Source organism: Condylura cristata, unplaced genomic scaffold, assembly GCF_000260355.1.
Source record: "Condylura cristata isolate star-nosed mole 26May11 unplaced genomic scaffold, ConCri1.0 scaffold00025, whole genome shotgun sequence".
Lineage (NCBI taxonomy): Eukaryota > Metazoa > Chordata > Mammalia > Eulipotyphla > Talpidae > Condylura > Condylura cristata.
In genome coordinates, this window is record NW_004567126.1 from 15,588,355 (window position 1) to 15,612,174 (window position 23,820).

The window sequence follows — 23,820 nt, forward strand, 5'->3', positions numbered from 1 at the left end:
TCAGTTTGAAAATATTTTCCTTTTTAAGAGCTTCATCAGTGCATTTTTCACTTCCTTATTCCTCAGACTATAAACCAGGGGATTCAACATGGGAATCACAATGGTGTAAAATACCGACGTCACTTTCTCCTGGATGGCTGAACTGCTGGAAGCAGGTTTGAGATACATGGACATGAGCGACCCATAGAAAATAAGAACAGCTGTTAAGTGGGAGCCACAGGTACTGAAAGCTTTGGACCTGCCCTCTTTAGACTGGATGCGGAGGATGCTGGAGAGGATGAAAGCGTAGGAAATGATGATTGTCAGGCTGGTGGTTACCATGTTAAATCCCCCAATGACAAAAATCAAAAGTTCTTCAATATATGTGCTGGAACAGGAGAGTTTCATAAGAGGGATGATGTCACAACAATAATGTTTAATTATATTTGATCCACAGAATTCCATCTTTACCAAAAAAACTTCATAAATAATAGAAAGGGTAAAACCTACTGAAAAGACAGCAGCCACCAGCAGAGAACAGACCCGAGGGGACATGATGACATTGTAGAGCAGGGGGCTGCAGATGGCGACATAGCGATCATAGGCCATGGCTGCCAACATGTAGCACTCACAAACGGCACACATACAGATGAAAAAAAACTGAGCCATGCATCCAGAATAGGAGATTGCTTTACCTTTGCTTAAAAACCCTACCAGCATTATGGGAGTTATGTCAGAAGAATAGCAGAAATCTAAAAAAGACAAACTACTGAGGAAATAGTACATGGGAATGTGAAGTTGAGGACTCAACCCAATTAATAAGATCATGCCAATATTTCCCACCACTGTAATTATATAAATTCCTAAGAAGAGGAAGAAAAGTGGCAGCCGAACTTCTGACTGTTCAGTTAATCCTAAAATAAGAAACTCAGTCACTGTGGAATGATTTCTTACACCCATTCTCCTGTGGAAATCTGCAGAAATGAGAGGAAAGAGTCAAATTAGACAGGCATAGACTCAGCTCAGCAACCATTCAACATTCATGAACCATAATTCATGCATTTCTAGCTGCAAAAACATGAATCTGGGATCTCTGCTCCCCTGGTACTAACTCCATTCCTCCATTGATGTACAGAGTCTTTGACCCACCAGGAAATTAGCACTTCCTATTTCATCCACAGTTCTCCCAGGTAGGGTTAGGGATGGTACATGCAGAAGTTCCCTATAATCAGAAAAACCATATTTAAAAATACCAGGTCATTTTTCAGTTAGCCTTGGGATTCTCAGAATCTTACCTAAACTCTCTCATGTTTACCCAGAGATTGTTATATAAAGTCCCACTCAGATAACTGGTTTAAAAAATTCTCAATCTGACCATCCCAGGATCCACCTGTCTCCAGGCTTTCCAAGAAACTGTACCTAGGGGGCCTCCCTAGTGACCTATGGATAAGGTCTCAGCACTATCACTGCTATAGCCTGAGTTCAATCCCTGGCCAGGGCGTTAATCCACATTTGACTTAGCAGACCCACCCAGGAGGTGACCCACATGGCATGGCAGACCTCTCCTGACCCACCCACTGCTACCCTAAGCATTGTGTTTCAGTACATCTGACTGTTCTGTTCCCCACTTTGTCTCTGGTGACTCCTCTCACCCACCACACCTCTGGCCTATATCCCAGTTCTATATGCATAAATAAATAAATCTTAAAAAAAAATTAACTGTTTCTATTTCCAATTACTACTGATAGTACTGCAGCACTAGAAAAGGTCTACTTCCTTTAATCCTTGCACCCCCAGTGATGCAGGTACCTCCTTTTGGCTTCTCAAGCCAAGTCAGATTAAAACAAAGCACATAACAATGAGCAACTGTTCTCTGAAGCATTCCCAACTTTACAAAACATGTGATTTTTGTGACAACTGCTGCTTTTTTTCCCATCCTGAAGGACTGAAAGGAAAATCAAAAACAAAGCTTGTCCAATTGCTTTCTGGCTGTGACTGAAATGCCCTGGGGTCCCCTTTCCTCTGTTCCTTAACAACTGGCACACAAAGGTGTGATTTAGTCACACAGACCACAGAGGGACACAGCAAACGAATCTTCAAGACCATCTAGCAAGATTTTTGCCTTTAATTTCTCTTCATGCTTGTTTAAGTCTGACTTGAGTGTCCTAAACCATAACCAGTTTCTTCAGGTGTTTCTTCCCCCATATTTTTCCTAACTCCTACTGGGCCTCTTTCAAAGTAACATGTCTTCCATCCTGCCATATATCTTGTTTTATTCCCTGCCCTGAACCTGTCTTTCTTATAAGTTCCTTCTTCCTATTTCTCCTTCTTCCTAAACAAGCCTACATCATAGGTCCTTGCTCTTCAATGTATAATCAACAGACCAGTAACATCAGCATCACTTGAAAATGTGTTAAACGCACATCTCAGATCCTAATCCCGCATCAATTGAATCAGAGTCTCCAACTTTTCAAGACCCCCACATAATAATGGATTGCACATTAAACTCTAAGAGGTCTTATTTTAGGTTATTTTTCCTACAACTGACATCTCTCTTTATCCTCACGTCCTACTCTGTACCTCAATGCCTTCTCTGTGATGAAAAAAAGAGATGCTAGAAAGCACTCCCTAGTCGTGTAAAGCCCATCTTCTCAAGAAACACTTCCTTAAATGAAGAAGGGAACTGTAATTTGTCACCTGTAAGTAGATAGACCCCACAGCAGTGTGGTGAGTGTCCAGACACTTATTACATCATATGTGTCATGCTTCCATGTTGGGTGAAATAGTATTCTACAAATTACATATTAACACTTGAAAATCAACAGTGCTAGCTTCTTATTCTTTTTTAGCTATCTACAAACATTAAGTGCTACCAAACAAGGGCTAAAATTTTGTTAGGTTCTATATTAGGTTCTGTATTTCCAAAATAATCCACTATACTTTGACTCACCTAATGGCCTAGCAATCTGATCAAAAGAAGCTGGGCAATATCAAAGATGATATTTTTCTCTAACATTTCAATGCACTACATAGCATTATTAAAACCATGACAAGTTAAAACCATGACAAATTAAAGAATTTTACAAATGTAGAGACTAGATCAGCACTAGAAATGTAATGACATGTGGGTAATTTAAAATGTTCTAGAAACTCATTTTTAAAAGTAAAAATAAACACGAATTCAATAATAACAATATTTTATTCATATATATTTAAAATACTATCATTCAAAATATGATATAAAATTTCTAATGAGGTATTTTATTTTTTCTTCTTTGTACTAATATGTAAAAATTATAATGTATTCTATACTTACAGCACTTTTGAAATCAAACCAACCATATTTCAAATGTTCAGTAGCCACATAAGCCTTCTATGCAATGGACAGCATAGTTCTAGAATACAAATTTCTTCGAATATGACTTCCTCTTTTAAAAAAAAAAAAGATTTATTTATTTATGTATCCAGAACTGGAGTACAGACCAGAGGTGCAGGGGCGGTGAGAGGGTTCACCAGAGACAGAATGGGGAGTAGAAAAGGCAGACTGATGAAGTACACTGCTGAGGGGAGCAGTGGGCAGGTCAGGAGAGGTCTGCCATGCGAATCACCTCTGGAGTGGGCGGGGATTGAATTCATGCTTACGTGGCTTTAGCTTCTCAGTGCTAGGCTTTCACCGGCTGCACCACCAGGGAGGGCCCTAAATTCCTCTTTTTTAATGAGGAAATAATTAGCAGAAAGCTGGCAGAAAGAATGCTGAACTATGAGTCATTATGTTTAGTTACAACACAGAACTAAAAGGTACAAAGTAATGTCTGACTCAGGATAGATCTCTCTGAGCTTCATGTTTTAATCTACACAAAATACTTTGAGGGATTATTTTGCCAAATGGATGAGGCAGTAATTGTAAGCACAATTTGTGGACTACAAGGTTTGCAGAGATATATTTGCAGTATTATAAATCTATTTTAGGGGCTACTGTTTTCACAGATTAGCCACTAGGGCGCTTAGTCGAGGTGAACAGACCACACACTCTGACATCTGGACATCCAAGGCCTGCTCCCTCTAGACCAAGGCTCAGTGACCTGCAAACACACAGAAACTCGTGCTCAAATGGACAATCAGGAGTTAATTTTAAAGCATATTTTGACATCTATATAATACGAGCATCATAACAAACTGAAACTCACCTTCCCCTTCTCAAGAATAGTTGAGTGTTTCTCCTGTGTTCGTCACGTTAGGAATAATGATGGATTAATTAAACCTTTTCATCCTTCACAGTCTAATAATCACAGCTAATAAGAAGCAGGTTTATATATGTGACTTCTGCTCTAAATTAAATCCATTTCTATCTGGAAATAAAAGGACAATAACTTCCAAGTTACTGTCTCCTAAGGTTTATCAGCCTGTGTAGTTTTAAGATGTGTCATATAGCAAGTGTATCATGCTCTCTATACAGAAGGAAATAACATTTGATGTGGTCACATTACCAACATGACATATCTCTAATACAATGTTACAGATATAGCCTAGCATTACTTTGTTTACATATAAAAGATAATAAGATTAAACAAAGGAACAAACAAAACAAAAACAAACTCACAGGAACACAGTGGTGGTTACCAAACAGGATGGGGAGGAGTGGGTGGGTAAAGTATGTAAAAGGGGTCAACTTTATGGAGGAGAATGGAAACTAGACTTTTAGTGGTAATCAAAATGTAGTATATCCAGATGTCAAATTATAATGTTATATAACTGAAACTGATGTAATGTTATAAGCCAATGCTACTTTAATAAATTTTTAATTTAAAAAATCAGAAATAATCCTTCAGGATTATAACAATTATTTTCCATATTTTCACATAAATTTACACACTCATTTTAAACTTACACCAGTAAAAACAGTAAGTTTTTCCCCAGTATTACTTAGGTATAACTGAAAATTTAAATTGCATACATTTAAAGTATACAATGAAATGATTTGATATCTGTATCTTTTTTAGATAATTTCCAAGCAAGTTATTTAATACATCATCATCTCACAGTTATTTCTTTTTTCAATTTTAAGATAAGTGATTTCTGGTGACCTAATGTACAGCATGGTGAATTTAACTCATAAAACGATGTTACATATTTGGGATTTTATAAGAGAGCAACTCTTAATGCAAAGAAATCCGTCATGTATAGTAAGGTTTGAGGTGTTTGAATAGCAGATACATGTGGAACAACATTCTTGCTTATCATGAAAATCACGTATGATAAATAATCACTCTTCCACTTCTTGTGTACTAGTTAAGATTTTTACATGGAGGTCTAGGAAGCAAATTTCTCGAAACACAAAAATTCAGCTATAGTCAAAATATCCAGCTCACAAATCACACATGTTGTAGATCATGACTAGTAAAATTAAACCTCAGATCAGCCCTTAATATAGATGTGTTGCAAAAAATGTAACAATCTGGCTCCAAAAGCAAATGCATTTTAAATATAAGGACATGTTTATATTATATTCTTTTTTTAACATGGATTACGTCAAGTAAGTTACATAAAAATATCTCTTTTGTAAAGAGAGCATGATATACTTGTTTTATGACACATATTATGTAGCTACTATACCCATAAACAACCCAACTGCCACTTTCACTAATACCCAACAGGTGGACCCAACAGGTCTGTGTATGAGGACATCAGAGACCACACACAGACCCTTTGTGCCTTTCCCTGCAGCATGGCTGTTTCACCACAGGAAACATGATGTAGTATTACCTTGAACTCACATCCCTTGGTCAGAAATCAGACTACATGGTTCTCAGGTCGTGAGGACTGATAGTGCATGGTATCTTAATCGCAAACCTAAAGACATATGGTGGAGTCCAGAGATAAAACCACCATCATTTCATTTAAAAGTAAATGAAAACAATTATCCAGGTAAGAGTCCCAGAAACATTAAAATTAAAGACTTGCCAATAAAATCCCAACTTGGGAGACAAAGACCTCCTTGTTCTTGAAATTACTGTTTGGATCACAAAAGTAAGACCCTAATCAAGGTAATAAGTGACATGGACCCTGATTCAGATGATTATTTATTCCATTTTTCTTTATGGTCTCCAGAGCTCATGGTGTTTAAGAAAAGTTTTAATTGCCCCAGATGGGATTATGTTCAATTATTTACAAATGAATCTTATGATTGTGGATGCTAGAATATTTGAGTTGCTACCTTCCCAAATACTTTCAGGTGGAAAAACATTTGTATCCCTACACACTGTCCCAAGTGGATTCCAATTTCAAAAATTATCTGCCATTTAATGACTTGTTTCATCACTCATGTATATTTCTCTTCTGGGCCTTACTAATCTGATGGCTAAATATTGGTGTGAAGCAGATATTCAGAAAAGGGGATGAGAGAGAGAGAAAAAAAGAACAAGGACCTGAGAGAATGAGGGAAAGAGCATGCATTGAGTTTCTCATTTGCCAGTATTAAGATTCATGTTTACTATTTACTAACTGTTATGTGGCCTTTGGTAAGTTATCTCACCTGTCTAAGCCAATGCTTCTTATTCATTAGCTGTAACTCTAATAGTTGTTTGATCTGAACTTTAAAGAGTTTTTTGAAGGTTAAATAAGAAATATATGCAGGTTTGCTATAAAATATAAAGGACTTAAAACATTTTTACTGTCATTAATGTGTCTATTGGGCACAGGGGTTAAGAGTAGAGACACAGTGAGGGAACCAGCTGTACAAGGCACCCCTCTCCTCTGCTCCCAGCCTATTGTTCTAGATGGATACAAGTACAATCAGTGAAGCTAACCTGATGACTACAGGACAATGTGACCACACATTGTTATCAACGTTGTTATTCATCCTGTTATCAACAGAATGGAATGTTGTGCAATCATTTTCATTGTTCATGCTTCACTACATATAGCACAAACATTTTGATTACATCTACATAGAGCATGAGTACAAATAAACAGAAACAGGAAAGTAACCTGCAAAAGGAAATTAGTTGTAAGAAAATGGTATGACTCAGCAGTTTCTCTTACAACCACCTAAAAATTGAGCTGTAATAAGCAACAAATTCTTTGCTTCCTCTCCACCACCTGCTCAGCAGCTGCAGAGTAGCAACATGCATGAGTACATCTCCATCCACATTAGCCAGGCTGGTGTCCAGATCGGCAATGGTCTGCCAAGAGCTCTACTCCCTGGAACGCAGTCTCCAGTCCCACGGCCAAATGCCCACTGACAAGACCATTGGGGAAAGAGATGACCCCTTCAAAAATTTCTTCAGTGAGATTGGAACTGGCTTCAGTGAGCATGTGATCAGGGCAGTGTTTGTAGACTTGGAACCCACAGTCACTGATAATGAGACACTTACTGCAGGCTCTTCCACCCTGAGCTGTTCATCACAGGCAAGGAAAGTGATGCAAATAACTATGCCTGAGGGCACTACACAATTGGTAAGGAGATCAGTAACCTGGTTGGGATGAAATTTGCAAGTTGGCTGACCAATACACAGGTCTTCAGGGCTTCTTGGTTCTCCAGTTTTGGTGGGGGAACTGTTCTGGGTCCACCTCCCTTCTGATGCATGTCTCCCAATCAATTATGGCAAGAAGTCTAAGCTGGAGCTCTCCCTTTACTCATCCCCCAGATTCCAACAATCATACGTAAGGCCTACCACTCCATTCTCACATTCACACTGACTTTGCTTTCATGGTAGATGATAAAGTTACCAATGACACATGCCATAGAAACCTCAATAGCCCAACAAACTAAATAGGTCAAATTGTATCCCCCATCACTGCTATCCTCAGATGTGATGAAGCCCTGAATGTTGATCTGACAGAATTCCAGACCAAACTGGTACCCTATTCCCACATCCACTTCCTTCTCGCCACACATGCCCCTGTCAGCTGTGCTAAGAAAGCCTACCATGAGCAGTTTTCTGCGGCAAGAGATAACTAATGCATGCTTTGAGCCAGTCAACTAACTGGTGAAATATAACCTTCACTGTGGGAAATACATGGTTTGCTGTACCAAGGCAATGTGGATCCCAAAGACATCAGTGCTGCCATTGCCACCATCAAAACAGGGCATTCCATCCAGTCTGTCGGTTGGTGCCTACAGTTTTCAAAGCTGGTATTAATTACCAGCCCCCCACTGTGGTGCCTGGTGGAGACCTGGCTACAGTCTAGTGAGCTGAGGAACACCAAAAGTCATTGCTGAGGCCTGGGCTCATATGGGCCACAAGTTTGACCTGAGGTATGCCAAGCATATCTCTGTTTATTGGTATGTGGGTGGGGCATGGAGGAAGAATAGTTTTCTGAGGCCCATGAAAACATGGCTGCCTTTCACAACGATTGTGAAGAGAATGGTGTGGATTCTATTGAAGGAGAGAATAAGGAAGAAGGAGAGGAACACTAAAGTTACAATGTCCCAAAGATGCTGCATTTACAGGGAAACTTGTTCTGTTTTGAACATGGAAAAGCTTTGGCTGATCAGTTAATCTGTATAAAGCAGTGTGTGTTCTCATGTACAATTATGAACCAGTGCTTTAAAACAGACACTTTGTTATAGGTCCCAGTTGCCCATTTCTGTAATGATTTTGAATAAATTATTTCCTGTCTTAATTTTTAAAAAAGGTCAAATGACTCATTGATTTTTTAAAATATTCCTTCACGAGGGCCCTCCCTGGTGGCACAGCGGGTTAAAGCACAGCACTGAGAAGCTTAAGCACTTCCGCATGAGTTCGATTCCCGCCTGCCCCAGAGGTGACCACATGGCGTGGCAGACCTCTCCTGACCCGCCCGCTGCTCCCCTCAGCAATGTACTTCGTTGATCTGCCTGTTCTGTTCCCCACTCTGTCTCTGGTGAATCCTCTCACCCTCCGCATCTCTGGCCTGTACCCCAGTTCTATACGAATAAGTAAAATCTTAAAAAAAAAATCCTTCATGAGTTGTCCCATCAGACATGAAGCCATAAAACTGCTATTAGAAAATATAGATGACAAGATCCTTCACATTCATCTTAGTGATATTTTTCTGGATTTAACCCCAAAAGCAAGAGTAACAGAAGCAAAAATATGGAAATTAGAGTACATAAACTGAAGGCTTCTGCACCACAAAGGAAACCATCAAAAAAATTATAATGTGAATGTTGGTTGGTGACTGGATATTTGGTGGTGGGTGTGGTATGATATCTACAGCTGTTGAGGTGAGAAACTGTACACATGAAACCTATACAGTTATATATATATAGTTATATGGTGTTATGAACTGATACTACCTCAATAAAAAATAAAAATACATATATACACACACACACACACACACACACACATATAGCATTATCTATGATTAAATAGCATTCTCTCCATTTTTCCTAATGACAACTCACAAAATGTCATATAAATGTTGTATAAAATATCATACTGTTGTAGGATACAAAATCAGTATATAATAATCAATTATATTTCTACATACCATATATTTATATAGTTGCATTTCTATAGCCTAACAATGAACTAATAGAAAGAGAAAAGTTAATCCCTTCTAACATAGCATCAAAAAAGAATAAAATACTTAGAACAATTTAATCAAGGAGGTAAAAGATGTGTGCAATGAAAGCAGTTAAGACACAAATTTTAAAAATTGAAGAAAATACAAACAAAAGATGCCCCATGTTAATAGGTTAGAATTAACATTGTGTAAATGCCTATATTAAGTAAATGATTTATAGAATCAATTCAACCACTATCAAAATTCATTGGCATTTTTCACAAAAACAGAAATAACAATTTTAACATATAGCTGGGAGGACAAAATTCATTAAACAGCCAAAGCAATAATGAAAAAGAAGAACAAAGCAGGAAACATCATCCTTCCTGTTTCAAACTATTTTACAAGCTATAGTAATCATAATAGTATGATAAAAAAAAAAAAACAGACACATAGGGGCCCTCCCTGGTGGCGCAGCGGATTAAAGCACAACACTGAGAAGCTAAAGTCACTTCAGCATGAGTTCGATCCTCAGCCCTGGAGGTGACCCACATGGCGCGGCAGACCTCTCCTGACCCGCCCGCTGCTCCCCTCAGCAGTGTACTTCATCGATTTGCCTGGATTCTGCTTCCCCAGTCAGTCTCTGGTGAATTCTCTCACAGCCCCAGCACCTCTGACCTGTACCCTAGTTCTGTATGCACAAATAAATAAATCTTTAAAAAAAAAAAAAGACACATAGACCAATAAAACAAAATTCATTCCCTAGATATGAAACAACTAATATTTAACAAGAGTGCTGAAAACACACAATAGGGAAATGATATTCTCATCAATAAATGATATTGAGAAAACTGAATATCCACAGGCAAAGAAAAACTGAAACTAATCACAATTTTATAGCAAGAAAAATCATCTGAAATCATGAATGAACTTGATTGTCTTCTTTCAAATGTGTTCCTACACTACTTGGTGACATCAAACCAAGCCAAAACAAGATTTTTGATGCAGTCATACATGTAATTTGTTCATAATTGCATCCATCTTCTTAGCATCTTCCTTAAATACAGCAATAGGCTGAGCAAAGTTCCTACTCAGGTAGTAGGCCTTAAAAGCTGCCGACTGCCTGATCCAATAGTTTAATTAAAGACATGGTGTCTGGGCCCTCCCTGGTGGCTCAGTGGATTAAAGCACAGCACTAAGAATCTAAAAGCCGCCTCTGCATGAGTTCGATTCCCGCCTGCCCCACAGGTGACCACATGGTGCGGCAGACCTCTCCTGACCCGCCCGCTGCTCCCCTCAGCAGTGTACTTCATCGATCTGCCTGTTCTGCTCCCCACTCTGTCTCTGGTGAAGCCTCTCGCTGCCTCTGAGCCTCTGGCCTGTACCCCAGTTCTATATGAACAAATAAATAAATCTTTAAAAAAAAAAAAAAAAGACATGGTGGCTGGCAGAAGAAAAACCACTCTGATACTAGAATAGAGGTCACCAATAAAATGTCTCAGAGCATAATCAACAATAAGCAAAATCTTGAGAGATACATTATCCTCCCAATAAGAACTCCATTTTCTGGCATAGCATTCAGGAAGGTATCCTGGAACAGGAACTGGGTCAACCATGACTTTTTCTTGCTCCTGTAGAGCACTAACACTAATGAGCTCCTGTAGAGCTCATTGATAATGCTCAAAGGAATTCTCACCAGAACACCAAGGATTTTACCAGCATTATTGCCCCTAAGCCAGGCTGTCCTTAAAAAAATCTTGAAACTTGGCAATGACTTAACACCCTTTCTAGATGTGAGTCCTTTCAGACATTTATTTCCAGAAGAGAGAGGTTACATCCATGTTGAAGACTGATTTTTTTCCAACAAGTAACTACCCTCCACAACTTATCTGGAGTTTCCAAAATATTTCATCAGCAAATTACTTAGAGGCTCACCACTCACTTGCATATTATGTAGTGAGCAATTCTTGATTTGTTCAAGCAACCCAGAGTCAGAAATAAATTCCATTACAGTTGCACTCAGTTGTTTTTATCTATTTATAAAGAAAATTTTGGTTTCGTTGCGATCATCAGGTGTTGAGAGGGATACGCTTCTGTATCTGATCTTCCATCCAGATTATTGGATGTTTCTCCATTTCTGAAATAAACGCTTCTCAATTTTTGGTTAGCCTCATTATTTTCAATGAGCAAGTTCTTCAGCAGCTTGCAGCACTTTGTTCTGGTTCTTCGAGACTGAGCTGTGGTAGAACAAGACATGCCTGACTGGAAGCAATCATCAGCACTACTTTCACTTTTGTAGACCTTAATCACTTTGAATTTTGTTTCCAGACCAATCACTTAATATGTCCTCCTACTGGCAAGCTTAACAAAAGATCTTGTATGTGTAGGTCCAGGATGAACCAACAGATGAAATCAAGCACAAGGTAAATGATGTTTTTCTGCTACCAAAGACACAGTAAACATGAGATTTGTGATACTGCAACTGGCATAAAATGCTACCTTATGACAACTACAATGTAACTACAAACTGTAACGACACAGTAGGAATTTGGGGACCACCACTGCGTATGAGACAATCGCTGGCAGAAATGCAATGAGCGACATAATGATCTATATAGAAGTAGATGATCCTTATTAACACAAAAGAAGCACTTATTTATTGCTGAAACTCCTGGACTATTCTCAAAGCATCACATAAACCGGAAAACATATACATACACAAGACAACATGCTGTAAAACTGCATTTATATAAAATTCCAGAAAGTTCAAGATTACACTGACAGAAAACACATCTCTGGTTGTCAGAGGTTGAGAAAGGGAATAACATCTGCTATAGTACTAAAAAACCTTTCTGGTAGTGGCAGCAATAGCTACATGACTACACATTTGTCAAAACTCAACAATTTACACACCTGAAATGGTCTAGTATGTGTAAAGCACATCTCAACAAATTGTGTTAAATATGTATACAGATATACAGATAACATGCAAATAATCTCAGGTTTGTAGAACAAAAAGAGACAAAACAGCATTAGTCCACAATTTCCTGACTAGATTTAAAATCTAGAAATATGCAACTTGTGCAATTTTTAAAGGATCCACAAGAACGATAATGAAAATTAACAGAAAATGAAAGTCTTAATACGGCAAGGTTACAAAAAAATTATTGTCCTTGTCTAGAAAATAACCTTATCATGGTCCAGAACCTGTCCTCCTAGACATAAGTGGCTTCTAAGGATACAAGACCATCTAGAAAAGACTACCGCAAAGCCATCTTCATTTCTATCATGAACTTAAGGGATTCCACAAAGGAAAGCAATGCTACTTCTTTGGTTCTTCTCAAAAAAGTATATTTGATCCAAATGCAACAGAACAAAGAGCTCCCAATACCACTGTGTCCATGGTTACATAACCCCTGGGGCAATCATAGCAAGCAACAACTCTATTAATGTTTGACCATCCAGAATTTTGTTGTTAAAAAATGGTCTGTTGTGGCCCTCCCTGGTGGCACAGCGGGTTAAAGCACTGGCACTACACTAAGAAGCTTAAGCCACTTCTGCATGAGTTCGATCCCGCCTGCCCCTGAGGAGATCCACATGGTACGGCAGACCTCTCCTGACCCGCCCGCAGCTCCCCTCAGCAGTGTACTTTGCCGATCTGCCTGTTCTGCTCCCCACTCTGTCCCTGGTGAATCCTCTCACCCTCAGCATCTCTGGCCTATACCCCAGTTCTGTATGAATAAATCTTTTAAAAAAAAAAAGGTCTGTTGCTTTTAAAATTCCAAACTGTTTAACTTTTACACTAACAGAGGGAAATCAAACCTCTACTGGGGTCATTAAAGACTATCAACAGGAAGCAAAGTGAATATTGAGAAATGATTGACTGGATAAATGGAATAAATAGGCAACTGCGTGAGAATCCACACTATTCTGCTTTAAGATGTTTATCAAGCCCCGGTGTGTCCGTGGGGAGGGGAAAATAGCACATTTCCACTTATCTACATAGTATGCTCTATTCTATTCATGTTTAGTTCTTGATGACATTAATACTTGTCCACCAAGGTGTAGTTCTATGTTCTGTGCAACAGTTAAGAGTTGGAAGTTTATTATCTGGATACAGGAGTAATGAAAGAAATAAATGTTGGAATGTTTGTAGTGGTAAGGACACCTACTGGTACCAAGGCCCTATTTCAATAGATTAGACCCTTTGGGGTTGTTTTGGATGGGACCTTAGAGTAGAAAAATTATGGATGGAAGGTGTCATGAGGACAAACACCAGAGGCGGGGTGTACATATGATTAATAAATCTTTGACTAAATCCAGTTGTATAAGTTAACAGGAATCTAAAGTGGGGTCAGAATTATCAGTAGAGGTGGAGACAGAGAGGATTTTGTTCTTAGAGACCAACCCAACCTGACCCCAATGTAATAATATCCACAAAATTCCATCCATGAACACTATGAAAGAATACTTCTTGCTCTGGCAAAATGCAGCTCTTGTTCTTTAAGACTGCCCAACTGTGTCTATCCAAGTGTCTCTTTTCCTTAATGAACTTATGTGTCTGTTTAAAATTCTGTGTCAGAGGGACCCAAGATGCTTATATACAGCATCTCATCATCTGAATCCCAACACTTGATAAGTTAAAAGATTAAACAGACTGCCTTATAACAGTTTGGAAGATTGCTAGAAGAAATGAAACAAAGCATCTTGCTATTGTAAGCAGTTGTGTTTTACCCTAGATTTTACACTTTTTATAACCCTATCTCTAAACACTAAAAGAATCTATTAGACATATTGCTGTATGGGTCTTTTGGGGTGAGGGGAAATTTCCCCCATCCCATCTGTGTTAATCTAAGTCTGGGAAAATGAACAAATTAACTTTAGACAGATTAGTAAGAAAAAAGGGCAAACTTAATAATGTAATATGTGGAAATTTTATAATTGTAAATTTAAAAGAATATCTGTATACATATGAAACAGTGAAAATACGACCCCAAAGTCATACAGATATTTAAATGACTAAAAATTTAAAAAAAAAGAAAGAGTAAATCTTCAACAACAAAGAATAATAAAGCTGATAGGGGGTATTTACTCTGTGTTTAGGGCCTTGCAGCGTCGAGGAGAATGAGAGGAAGGTTCACATAACAAGGAGAGACTGACGTCATCTTTACCCTAGGAGTAAAGATGAGATTTTCATACAAAATGGATACTTCTTCACTGATAAATTTACTCCTGGATAATACTCGCAAACTATATTCTTCTAGCTCATGAAAGAGGAAATAATGACCCTTTCCTTCAAGACAAAGGACACAGACCAGGACAAAAGCATGTCCTTAGCTTCCAGGACCCAAAGTGCTCTCAGCTTAAAATAATTTGTATATTTTAAGTCATTACATAAACCTCCCAAGGTTCACAGCTTCTTGATTGACCTGTAGTTCCCAACGTAATAAGAAATCTACTCTGGGCACACTGAGAAAAGTCTATCTAAATCCTGGGGGGAGCAATCCCGCAGGTCCCTTTCCCATGTCCAGCATTAACATTACAGTTATCAATTACCCAGAATTACACAGATCCCAAACTAACAACCAGAGAAAAGGTGAGACACACAAAAAAGGTTCAAGTAATGAAAAAAAGTCTAATTGTAAATTACGAGAATGCAAACAACAGTTTACCATTGGTTAATCATGAGATAAATGCAACCTCATGCTTAAGGGAGGAGCTCCATGAATTTGATTTGTTTATTTAATAAATAGGTTCCTTCTCTTTTCAAAGATGGAGCGTGGGGGCTAAACTGGGTGCCTGCCTTCATGGAAAACAAAAGAAATATTTAGACTAGAAAGGAATATATAGATGAACCATATATTTTTTTAATAGATGTAGAAACTAGAGTCAAGGTTTTCTGAGGACAAAAAAAAAAAGAAAAAGAAAAAGAAAAAACCCTACCCACTAAATTCAACAGCAAGTCAAGTTACTCAATTCATAATTACTCTTAGGTGTGTGTAAAGCACTAAACATTTGTAAAGGCGATTACCTACCAACAACCCAGAAATGTCTTGAAGAAAGATGGTGAAGACAAACCCTTGTGAAATAATAAAAATAAGTCAATTTATGGAATAAAGGAGCAATGAATAGAAATAAAGTGGCCACTACAGGAACCAGTAAAGTCACAACTAACTTGTCAGAAGAAAAATTCATCAGAAAAAAAGCCTTTAAAACATACACACACAGCTGCTAGGAGTTAATTTTCTCAGTCAGAGCATGAGGAAAATGACTTCATTTATTTATTTTTTAAGCAGCATTGCTTTGTAACATAGATATGTTTTGGATGTGCATTATTGTAAATTGATATTTGTCTATAAAACATTAAATTTACCACTAAAGTCCAATTCTATCTCTTACCACAGTTGCCCCCTTTTTCCCAGTTTACCCACCCACCTTTTCCCCTAAGCACCTGATAACCACTTTTTTGGTCTTATAGTCTAAAAGTTTATTTTTTATTGCATCTATTTTATTTTGTATGTTTCTCTATATACTACCACATGTGAGTGAAATTATATGCCATTGTCTCCCTCTGACTTATTTCACTAAGAATAACAGTACCTCTTAGAGAAAATGACCTTTATAAAAGAACTGAAGGGCTATCAAGCCTAGAAAGAATTTAACTCAGGGTTATAATTATAACTTTTACTTAAAATTAAAGGGTTTGCCAGAAAAATAATATAGCAAAGGATACAGCTTCAATTGAATTATACAGACATGCAACCAGATGTTCAGCAAACTTGAGTGTATTCAAAATCCAGGCTGAGTATTTCAAAACCATCTATCTACAAATACTTTGTTCTGATATTAATAACCTGACTTCCAACTGACTAAAAAGAATATTATTTGTGAGAAACTTGTTGAGAGAAATTTGGGGAATAGGAAGAGAAAGTTTGTTATTCTTATACATATTGCCACAGACATCTCACTTCAAAGAACAGAGAAGAAACACTGGTCGTTTTTCTTAAAAGACTTAAAAATACATGGTATGCAAATTATGAGCTATGAATCATGGACCTTCTTGCTCTATGACAGTGTAGGCACCAGGAAATGCATTAACAGAGAAAACCTCTGCATTCTTTTGGAGAGATTAATTATTATCAAATCAAAATAATTTATGTCCAGCTAAATATTATATTGATGTTCAATACAATACCAGCAAGAGTGAGTACAGACAAATATGAGTTGCTCCAAATCTTGTTTGAACAGGTGGGTTGAATAATGGACTGGTAAATCCTGTCCTAACAATTTGGCCACCACACTGACCATGAGGCACCACACTAAACACAAAGTGTTTGGGTGATACAACCAGCAAAAAATATGGTCTTCCTTGCTCTAGTAGACAAGCCAACAAACTATCTTAATTTTCTTGTTTGCAAAGTGAGGAAAATAATAATCTTTTAATAATAATCTTTTTTATTTTTATTGGAGACTTAGCCAATTAGTCTTGATAGGCAGCCATATATCATTAAGAATGAACAATTCTGACTAGAACCTTTCAGATGTTATAAAATCACTTGCTTCATCTCTGATAACTAAATAAATAATAATAACAACAACAACAAATGGACTATGGTGGAGGATTAATGGGGCATTTGTTGTAGGCAGAATGTGGTAACAGACATTTGTAGAGGTGTGAGCCCATACTCCTGAACATAGTGCTGTAAATCAACATTACCCTCAATAAACACAATTTTTAAATCATAAAAATACCAAAAACAAGGAAGAAAACAAACCTGTCTTGAATTTGTACTGTGTATTTAAACAAGTACATTCAGAACACATTTAACCCTTTTAACAACCATGAGACACTGGTATTAAGTTCCTCATCTTACAGATGAGAAAACTGAGCTTCACAGGGGTTAAGCATTGTCCCAAATTGCAGCCCAGGTGAGTGGTAGAAGTTTAAACTATGTAAACCTCAGTCCATATTAGCCCCTCCCTGTCTCATGAAAAATAAAGGGGAAGAAATTTAAGAAAAAAGACAAGAGTTAATCTTGAAGTTACCCACTTTTTCTGAAACCAGAAGTGTTCACTGCCTGCCCTAAGAGCCTGGAATATCTGCAGACCAGGGCAAACCAGGATGCAGTCATAATAGTTTGTTTCAAAGAAAGATCCAACAACTCAGCGGCCATATAGTACTGACCTTACATCTAAGCTGGTCACCTATGGTAACTGGCCAATGTGGCCATCATGTACGGAAGAATGAACAGTCTAGGATTCATTTGGTTGTAGAAAAATAAAAGCCAAAAACTAATCAAGTTAGCTAAAATAAAATGGGTCTTTAGTATAGTAGAGTGACATGTGGAACCCCAGAAGGTAAGAAATAGCAACACCAACTAAGGGACTTCAAGAAACAAGAACTAGAATCCTTAAGGAACAAAGGCAGGCGTTCTCTTCCCACTATCATGCTGATCACTCTCTCTGCGGTCAGGCAGTCCCTATATCACTCTTTTAAAACACATAAAAATAATAATAACAAAAAAAGCTAGAGAAGTAAACTGCCTTGGGTTTGTACAGTGTATTTAAACATGTACATACAGATCAAATTTAATCCTTTTAAAAACCAAAAGAAGCTGGTAAGGGGCTGAATAATGGCCCCCAAAGGTATCCAGGTCTTATTCCTGAAATCAGTGAATATTAGTTGGCATGACAAAGGGAATTCACCAAGCGTCATCACATGAAAGATCTTGAAATAGGAAAAGGAATCTGTTTTATCCAGATAGTTCCCAATTGTAACCAAATAAGATTTTACCATCCAAAAGACAGAAGCGGAAGGAGAGCTAAGACGCTATGCTGTTTGCTGGCTTTGAAGGTAAAGGAAAAGGCCTGGAGTGGAAGAATGACTCCAAAGGCCGGAAACGTAGAGGAAATGGAGTCTTTCTTCTCTGGAGGCTGTGCATGGCCCAACTGACACCTATGGCTCAGTCCAGGAAACCTGGTTTTAGATTTGTGACCTCCAGACTAGAACAGAAAACACCAGTGTCGCTTTACGCCGCCAAGGGTGTGTGTGTGGTGGCAGGTGACCACAGTCCCGCCGAGTGCACATACCTCCTTAGTGTCCAGCTCTACAGACTGTTTCTCTCTGCTCGGGGTGCACAGCAAGGAGGGCGCTTTGGTAGCTCACAGATATCTGTGCAAGATCTCCAGCTCTTCAAAAGCCCCACTAGGCTACTTCACTTTGACGAAGCTCTGCATCAGCAGGTGTTTCTGCTAATGAAAGATCCGAAAAATGATTTCTTCTTCACAACAGCGTAAAGTAAAACGGCCTCACCTGTGGGTTTTGCGGCATCGCTGCTGCGGCGTCGCTGGCTGCAGTATGATTTTTAAAGCTGATAATCCTAAACTCTGTTATCACTTAAAATCAGAATTTATAAGGCATAGACTAGGAGAGAGCAGTGGAAATCAGTAAAATATCTGGGAAATACATATGTTAATGATCTGTGCTTGTTTTTATTTAAACTGTTGTTAGGTAATGATGAATACTGCTGTCCCTTTGTGCTGTTTTAATTTCTTGATGAATGTTACTCAAAGTTCCCGTTGGTATCATTCATACAGAAAAGAAAATCCTACACAAATAAAATGATTGAAACATGACTTTGGCCAAAGGACTGGCCCCAGGTCAGGCCAATCTTGAAACTAAAATAACTCTAAAATTCTGAAAAGTCATATCAACATACTGTTCTGCTTTAATGTACATTAAGATGATAATGAAGATCAACATTGTTATAATAGCAGAGAACAATACTATTATTTTACATTGATAAATCAGTTCTTGTAGGCATTCTCATAGGTGTGTAATATTATTTCATTGTGGTTTTAATATGCATTTTCCAAATGCCAAGTTATGTTGAACACTTCTCATCTTATTTTCCACTTGTATATCTTCTTAGGTAGAATATATGTTCAAATCTTTTTTCTGTTTTATAAACCAAGTTATTTGCTTCCTTGTTACTGAGGCATTAGAGTTATTTATATTCTGGTTTAAGACCTTTTTGAACACATTTTTCCCAATATGTGGTTTAACTTTTCATTTTTTGTTTTAAAAAGCAATCATTTCGAATTTTGATGCTCAAATTAGAAACTTCATTTATATTTGTGAACATTCTTAAATCCAAATAAAAATGTTTCTTCCAGGAATTGGATAGTCTTAGATTTGACATTTAGGTCTGTTATACATTTTGTGATCTTTATTTATTTATTCATTCATTTGTTTTTATATGCTTATGTCCAATTCTTCCAGTACTGTTTATTGAAAAACTACTCTCCCTGAATTGAACTGTCTTGGTACCGTTGCCAAAAACTTACTAATCATACATTTGTGGAATGTTGAATATAAACATACCAACATTTATGCTAGAATATTTTAATATACTAGTCTCAGAAACATATAAAAAGAAGCAGCATACATAATATTAAAAATAAAATTAAGTTCAAACTAGAAAATATATAAAGAATTACAGAAAAGGGAATAAAGATGTCACATTTCATTATTTTCTAGCAGAACTTGGAAATGACAAAACTCGGTCGTGTACTTGGTGACAAATGAGTCAAAAGATATTTATAATAAAATTATTGAGTATTTTTCTCCTTATATACAGGAGCATAACTGTAATTCAGTAGCAAAAGACAACTAAACAAAATCATAGATCTGGAATATAAACAATGTTTTTATTAAAAAGTATATTCCAAATGAAATATCAGTGTTAGAATAGAAAATACAAGCAAGATAATTAAAACAACAGCACTGGAAATAAAAATTAAGTAAATGCTACTAGGAAAACTTTATCCTCAGGAAAAAAATATTTATAAATTTAAATTTTTTCATATAAATACAAATTCACAAGTTCCTTTCACATGTGTGAGAGGCCTATGAATACCAGATTAGGTGGCTAAATTCCTGTCAGAAATGTTCTCTCAATACATGTATTTTTTTTAAAAAGGCCTGTCATAAATCCATTACAGATCCAACAGCAGTCCATCCCAGCCAAATTTTCAGGAACACAGTTATCAGACGTTAGGGAACACACTAAGCATCCTTCTTCCTTCCCTTCCTTCCAGTACTAATCCTCAAGCAGCTGAGGAACTTTGATCCCAGGCAGAACTAAATGAATGTGGAACATTTGCCAGGAACCTCTTAAAAGCTCTCAAGCTCCATTTTGCCTCACTACTTGATAACACTATGGTGATATTATCCCCATTTTACAGAGGAGATAACTGAAGAGTTGAGAGATTAAATCACTGTCCCAAAGTCGTTCATCTAGTAAGTGAAGCCAAACCAAGAACTGATGACTTCAAAATCCATCCTTGTAATTACCATCCAGCACCGTTCTCTTGGCTAGAAAAGCTACAGTAAAGTATTTGTGATGAGTAGCTCTCACAGACACAGCTACAAAATGAAAGACAAAGGGTGGGAGTACTGTGGTGAGCATCCTGCTCATGCATTTGATGTACAGGTCTCTTCCTGCCTCCCCAGCTAACATCCCTAACAAGTCTGTTTGTTTAACAAGTTTGTCTTTTTGCATTCTAAGGAAAAGGAAGTTAAACAGCAGGTATTAACAAAACAAGCTGGTGCCCACCCGAAATCTCCATAAGCCTGCATCAAAAAGACAGGGCCCTTCCTATCTCCCTTTTGTTTGACTCCTTTGATTAAGTCCCCCTAAGCTTTGCCAAAGAGCCTGCTGCCCTCCTCAGTTTGTCAACAAGTTAAACTACTTTCCTTTTCCTCAAACTGTTTCCTCTTATTGGCTGAAGAAAACAGGCTACCGTTCAGTATCACATTTCATCTTAAGATTTTACAGAAAATTGAGACTCATAAAAGGCAGAATTTTCGAGATCTAGAGAGGTAATAAGACCGGAACCAGAACCTGTCACTAACTAGGCTAATTTACTATGATTTCCTTTATGACAGTCACTCTACCATTCACTCTACCATTTATTCAACACTGATTAAATATTAGGGAAGAGTTCCACAAATGTAATGTAGAAGACAACAGATTATAGTAAACCCCATATACAGACTTCACAATTACTTGTGTGGTTGGGAGAGGGGAACTTTGGGAGAACACTAACAGAAATTTTTGTTCAGGGAGTTATAAAGTAACCCCCTCACTTGCCAGTAGACGAAAAATTTGCTCTGAATCCCACGTCACACTTCCCGCATTTTATCCTTAGTTTGTAGACCTTTAAAACAAGTTGTCTTGCTGTTATAAATGGCTATGCATAGAAGCTTTGTTTGAGGTTCTGGTGGCTGGGGTATTTAAAGAGGTGAACATAGTGGGGGAGGGACCCGCTTAAAACGGCAGTATGTTCAAGGAAATTGAGATAGCCTCTATCCAATCTACGACTATTCCCATTACTATTTATCATGTATTTTCTCACCAGAACTCCCTCTAATCTGCTCCCCTAGAGGACGTCTGTCTTCTACATACATGCAGGCACACACGCGCACACACATGTACTTGTGCCCTCATGAGTGACTGAAGTGTTCCACTCAGTTCTGTTCGTTATCTCTTCACCCCACTGAGGAGGGAGGAGAGGCTTCCCTAGGATCTGGGGGGTGGATAACCACACAAAACTCCCCACTAGACAGACTGGATTGGCAGCGATTTGTTCAAATAGTCACAGTGCCAAGAACTCCACATGCCAGGCCGCATCCTACAGGGGGCTACTCTCTTGAGCAGAGTGGAGAGAATGAGTGCTTAGCTGGTCAGAAGTGGAGTCCTTCCAGCTGAGAACTGCAAGGCAGGCAGCCAGTCCCTCAGACTGGGAAACTGGGGGATGGAGGGTGCTAGGCAAGAACCTAACCTGTGTACCTGGCAAGAGCCACTCACAGTTAGAACTTTGGGGCCACAGGAGACTTGAAGATGTCAATACCGGACAGAAAATGTTAGACCTTTCTATATCTTTCCCCAGTGCCACTTGAATTATGTTTTAAAATATTGCCCACAGGGTCTTGTTTTTGCATCAGCTACTATTTTGGAGTTGCTCATTCCACTGCAAAGACATGTATGTTCTCTCTCTCTCTTTCTCTCTCATACACACACACACACACACACACATCTTCCTCCACCATCCCATATTTGGGGGAATAAATTTTATAAATATACATTTACAAGTATATATATAAATATACATACACACACACACACACACACGAGACAGAAATAATGATAAGGCAAGAATGGAGTAATGGAACAATCAGTAGAATAGAGATCAAGATGAAGCCATGGAATAAGCATTTAGAAGCAAAAAACTGAAATTGGAAGATTATGCTCAGGTTAAAAAAACAGCTCAGATTGCTAATCTCCTTTAGACCACCTCAATGCTTTCTCAAGGGAACCACATTTTTAACAAGAATCTATATTATTACACTTTAACTTAAACCTTAAAGCAGCTCTTTTTGAGAGGTGAGAGGTTTCTCATTGTTTGCCTGATTTTTTTTTTTAAAGATTCATTTATTTGTACATACAGAACTGGGGTACAGGCCAGAGGCTCAGGGGCGGAGAGAGGCTTCACCAGAGACAGAGCAGGGAGCAGAACAGGCAGATAGACGAAGTACACTGCTGAGGGGAGCAGCAGGCGGGTCAGGAGCGGTCTGCCACGCCATGTGGTCACCTCCCGGGCAGGCAGGAATCGAACTCATGCGGAAGTGGCTATTAGATTCTCAGTGCTGTGCTTTAACCCGCTGCGCCACCAGGGAGGGCCTGTTTGCCTGATTTTTAAAATTATGTTTACTGAGGTAACATTGGCTTATAACACTGTATATGTTTTTTAGGGGCATAAGTTCTCATTTTTTATAAATGCACAGTGTCACACCACACCAACCAAGTCCCCAAATCCTCTGCATAGTCTCCTGGTCTTCCTCCCTGCTTGGTTCCCTTCCCTTCTCCTCCCTTTCCAGTAGCCTCAGTTGCACAATCAGATTGCAGGGGTTGTTTTGGTTTGGGTTCCCCTGTTTTCCTGCTTCTGTATATTCCTCGTATGTGTAAAATCAACTGATAAGTGTCTTTCTTCCTTCTGACTTATTTCACTTAGCATAAGTCCTTCTAATTCCATCCATGCTTTATAAATGGCAAGATGTCATCATCTTCTCGTATAGCTGTCATTCTATCGTGTGTGTGTATCACTTCATATTTATGCATTCGCCTGTCATTGAACACTTAGATTGCTTCTATAATTTGGCTATTGTAATTAATGCTGCAGTGAACACAGAAGTACATACATCACTTCTAACTGGAGTTTTTGTATCCTTTTGGGTAGATCCCTAGGGATGGAATTGCTGGATCATAGAGTAGATCTATTTTTTTT

At 38.1% G+C, this 23,820-nt stretch overlaps 1 protein-coding gene and 1 pseudogene across 1 annotated transcript; one reads left to right on the forward strand and one right to left on the reverse strand.

The window, feature by feature from the left end:
* On the reverse strand, nt 1-939 carry LOC101629783 (olfactory receptor 8D4-like). The gene has a single exon (XM_004688813.1). The coding sequence runs from the start codon at nt 937-939 to the stop codon at nt 1-3; it is 939 nt and encodes a 312-aa protein (XP_004688870.1).
* Nucleotides 940-7,103: 6,164 nt separating this feature from the next.
* On the forward strand, nt 7,104-8,398 carry LOC101633653 (annotated as a pseudogene).
* The last annotated feature ends 15,422 nt before the right edge of the window (nt 8,399-23,820 follow it).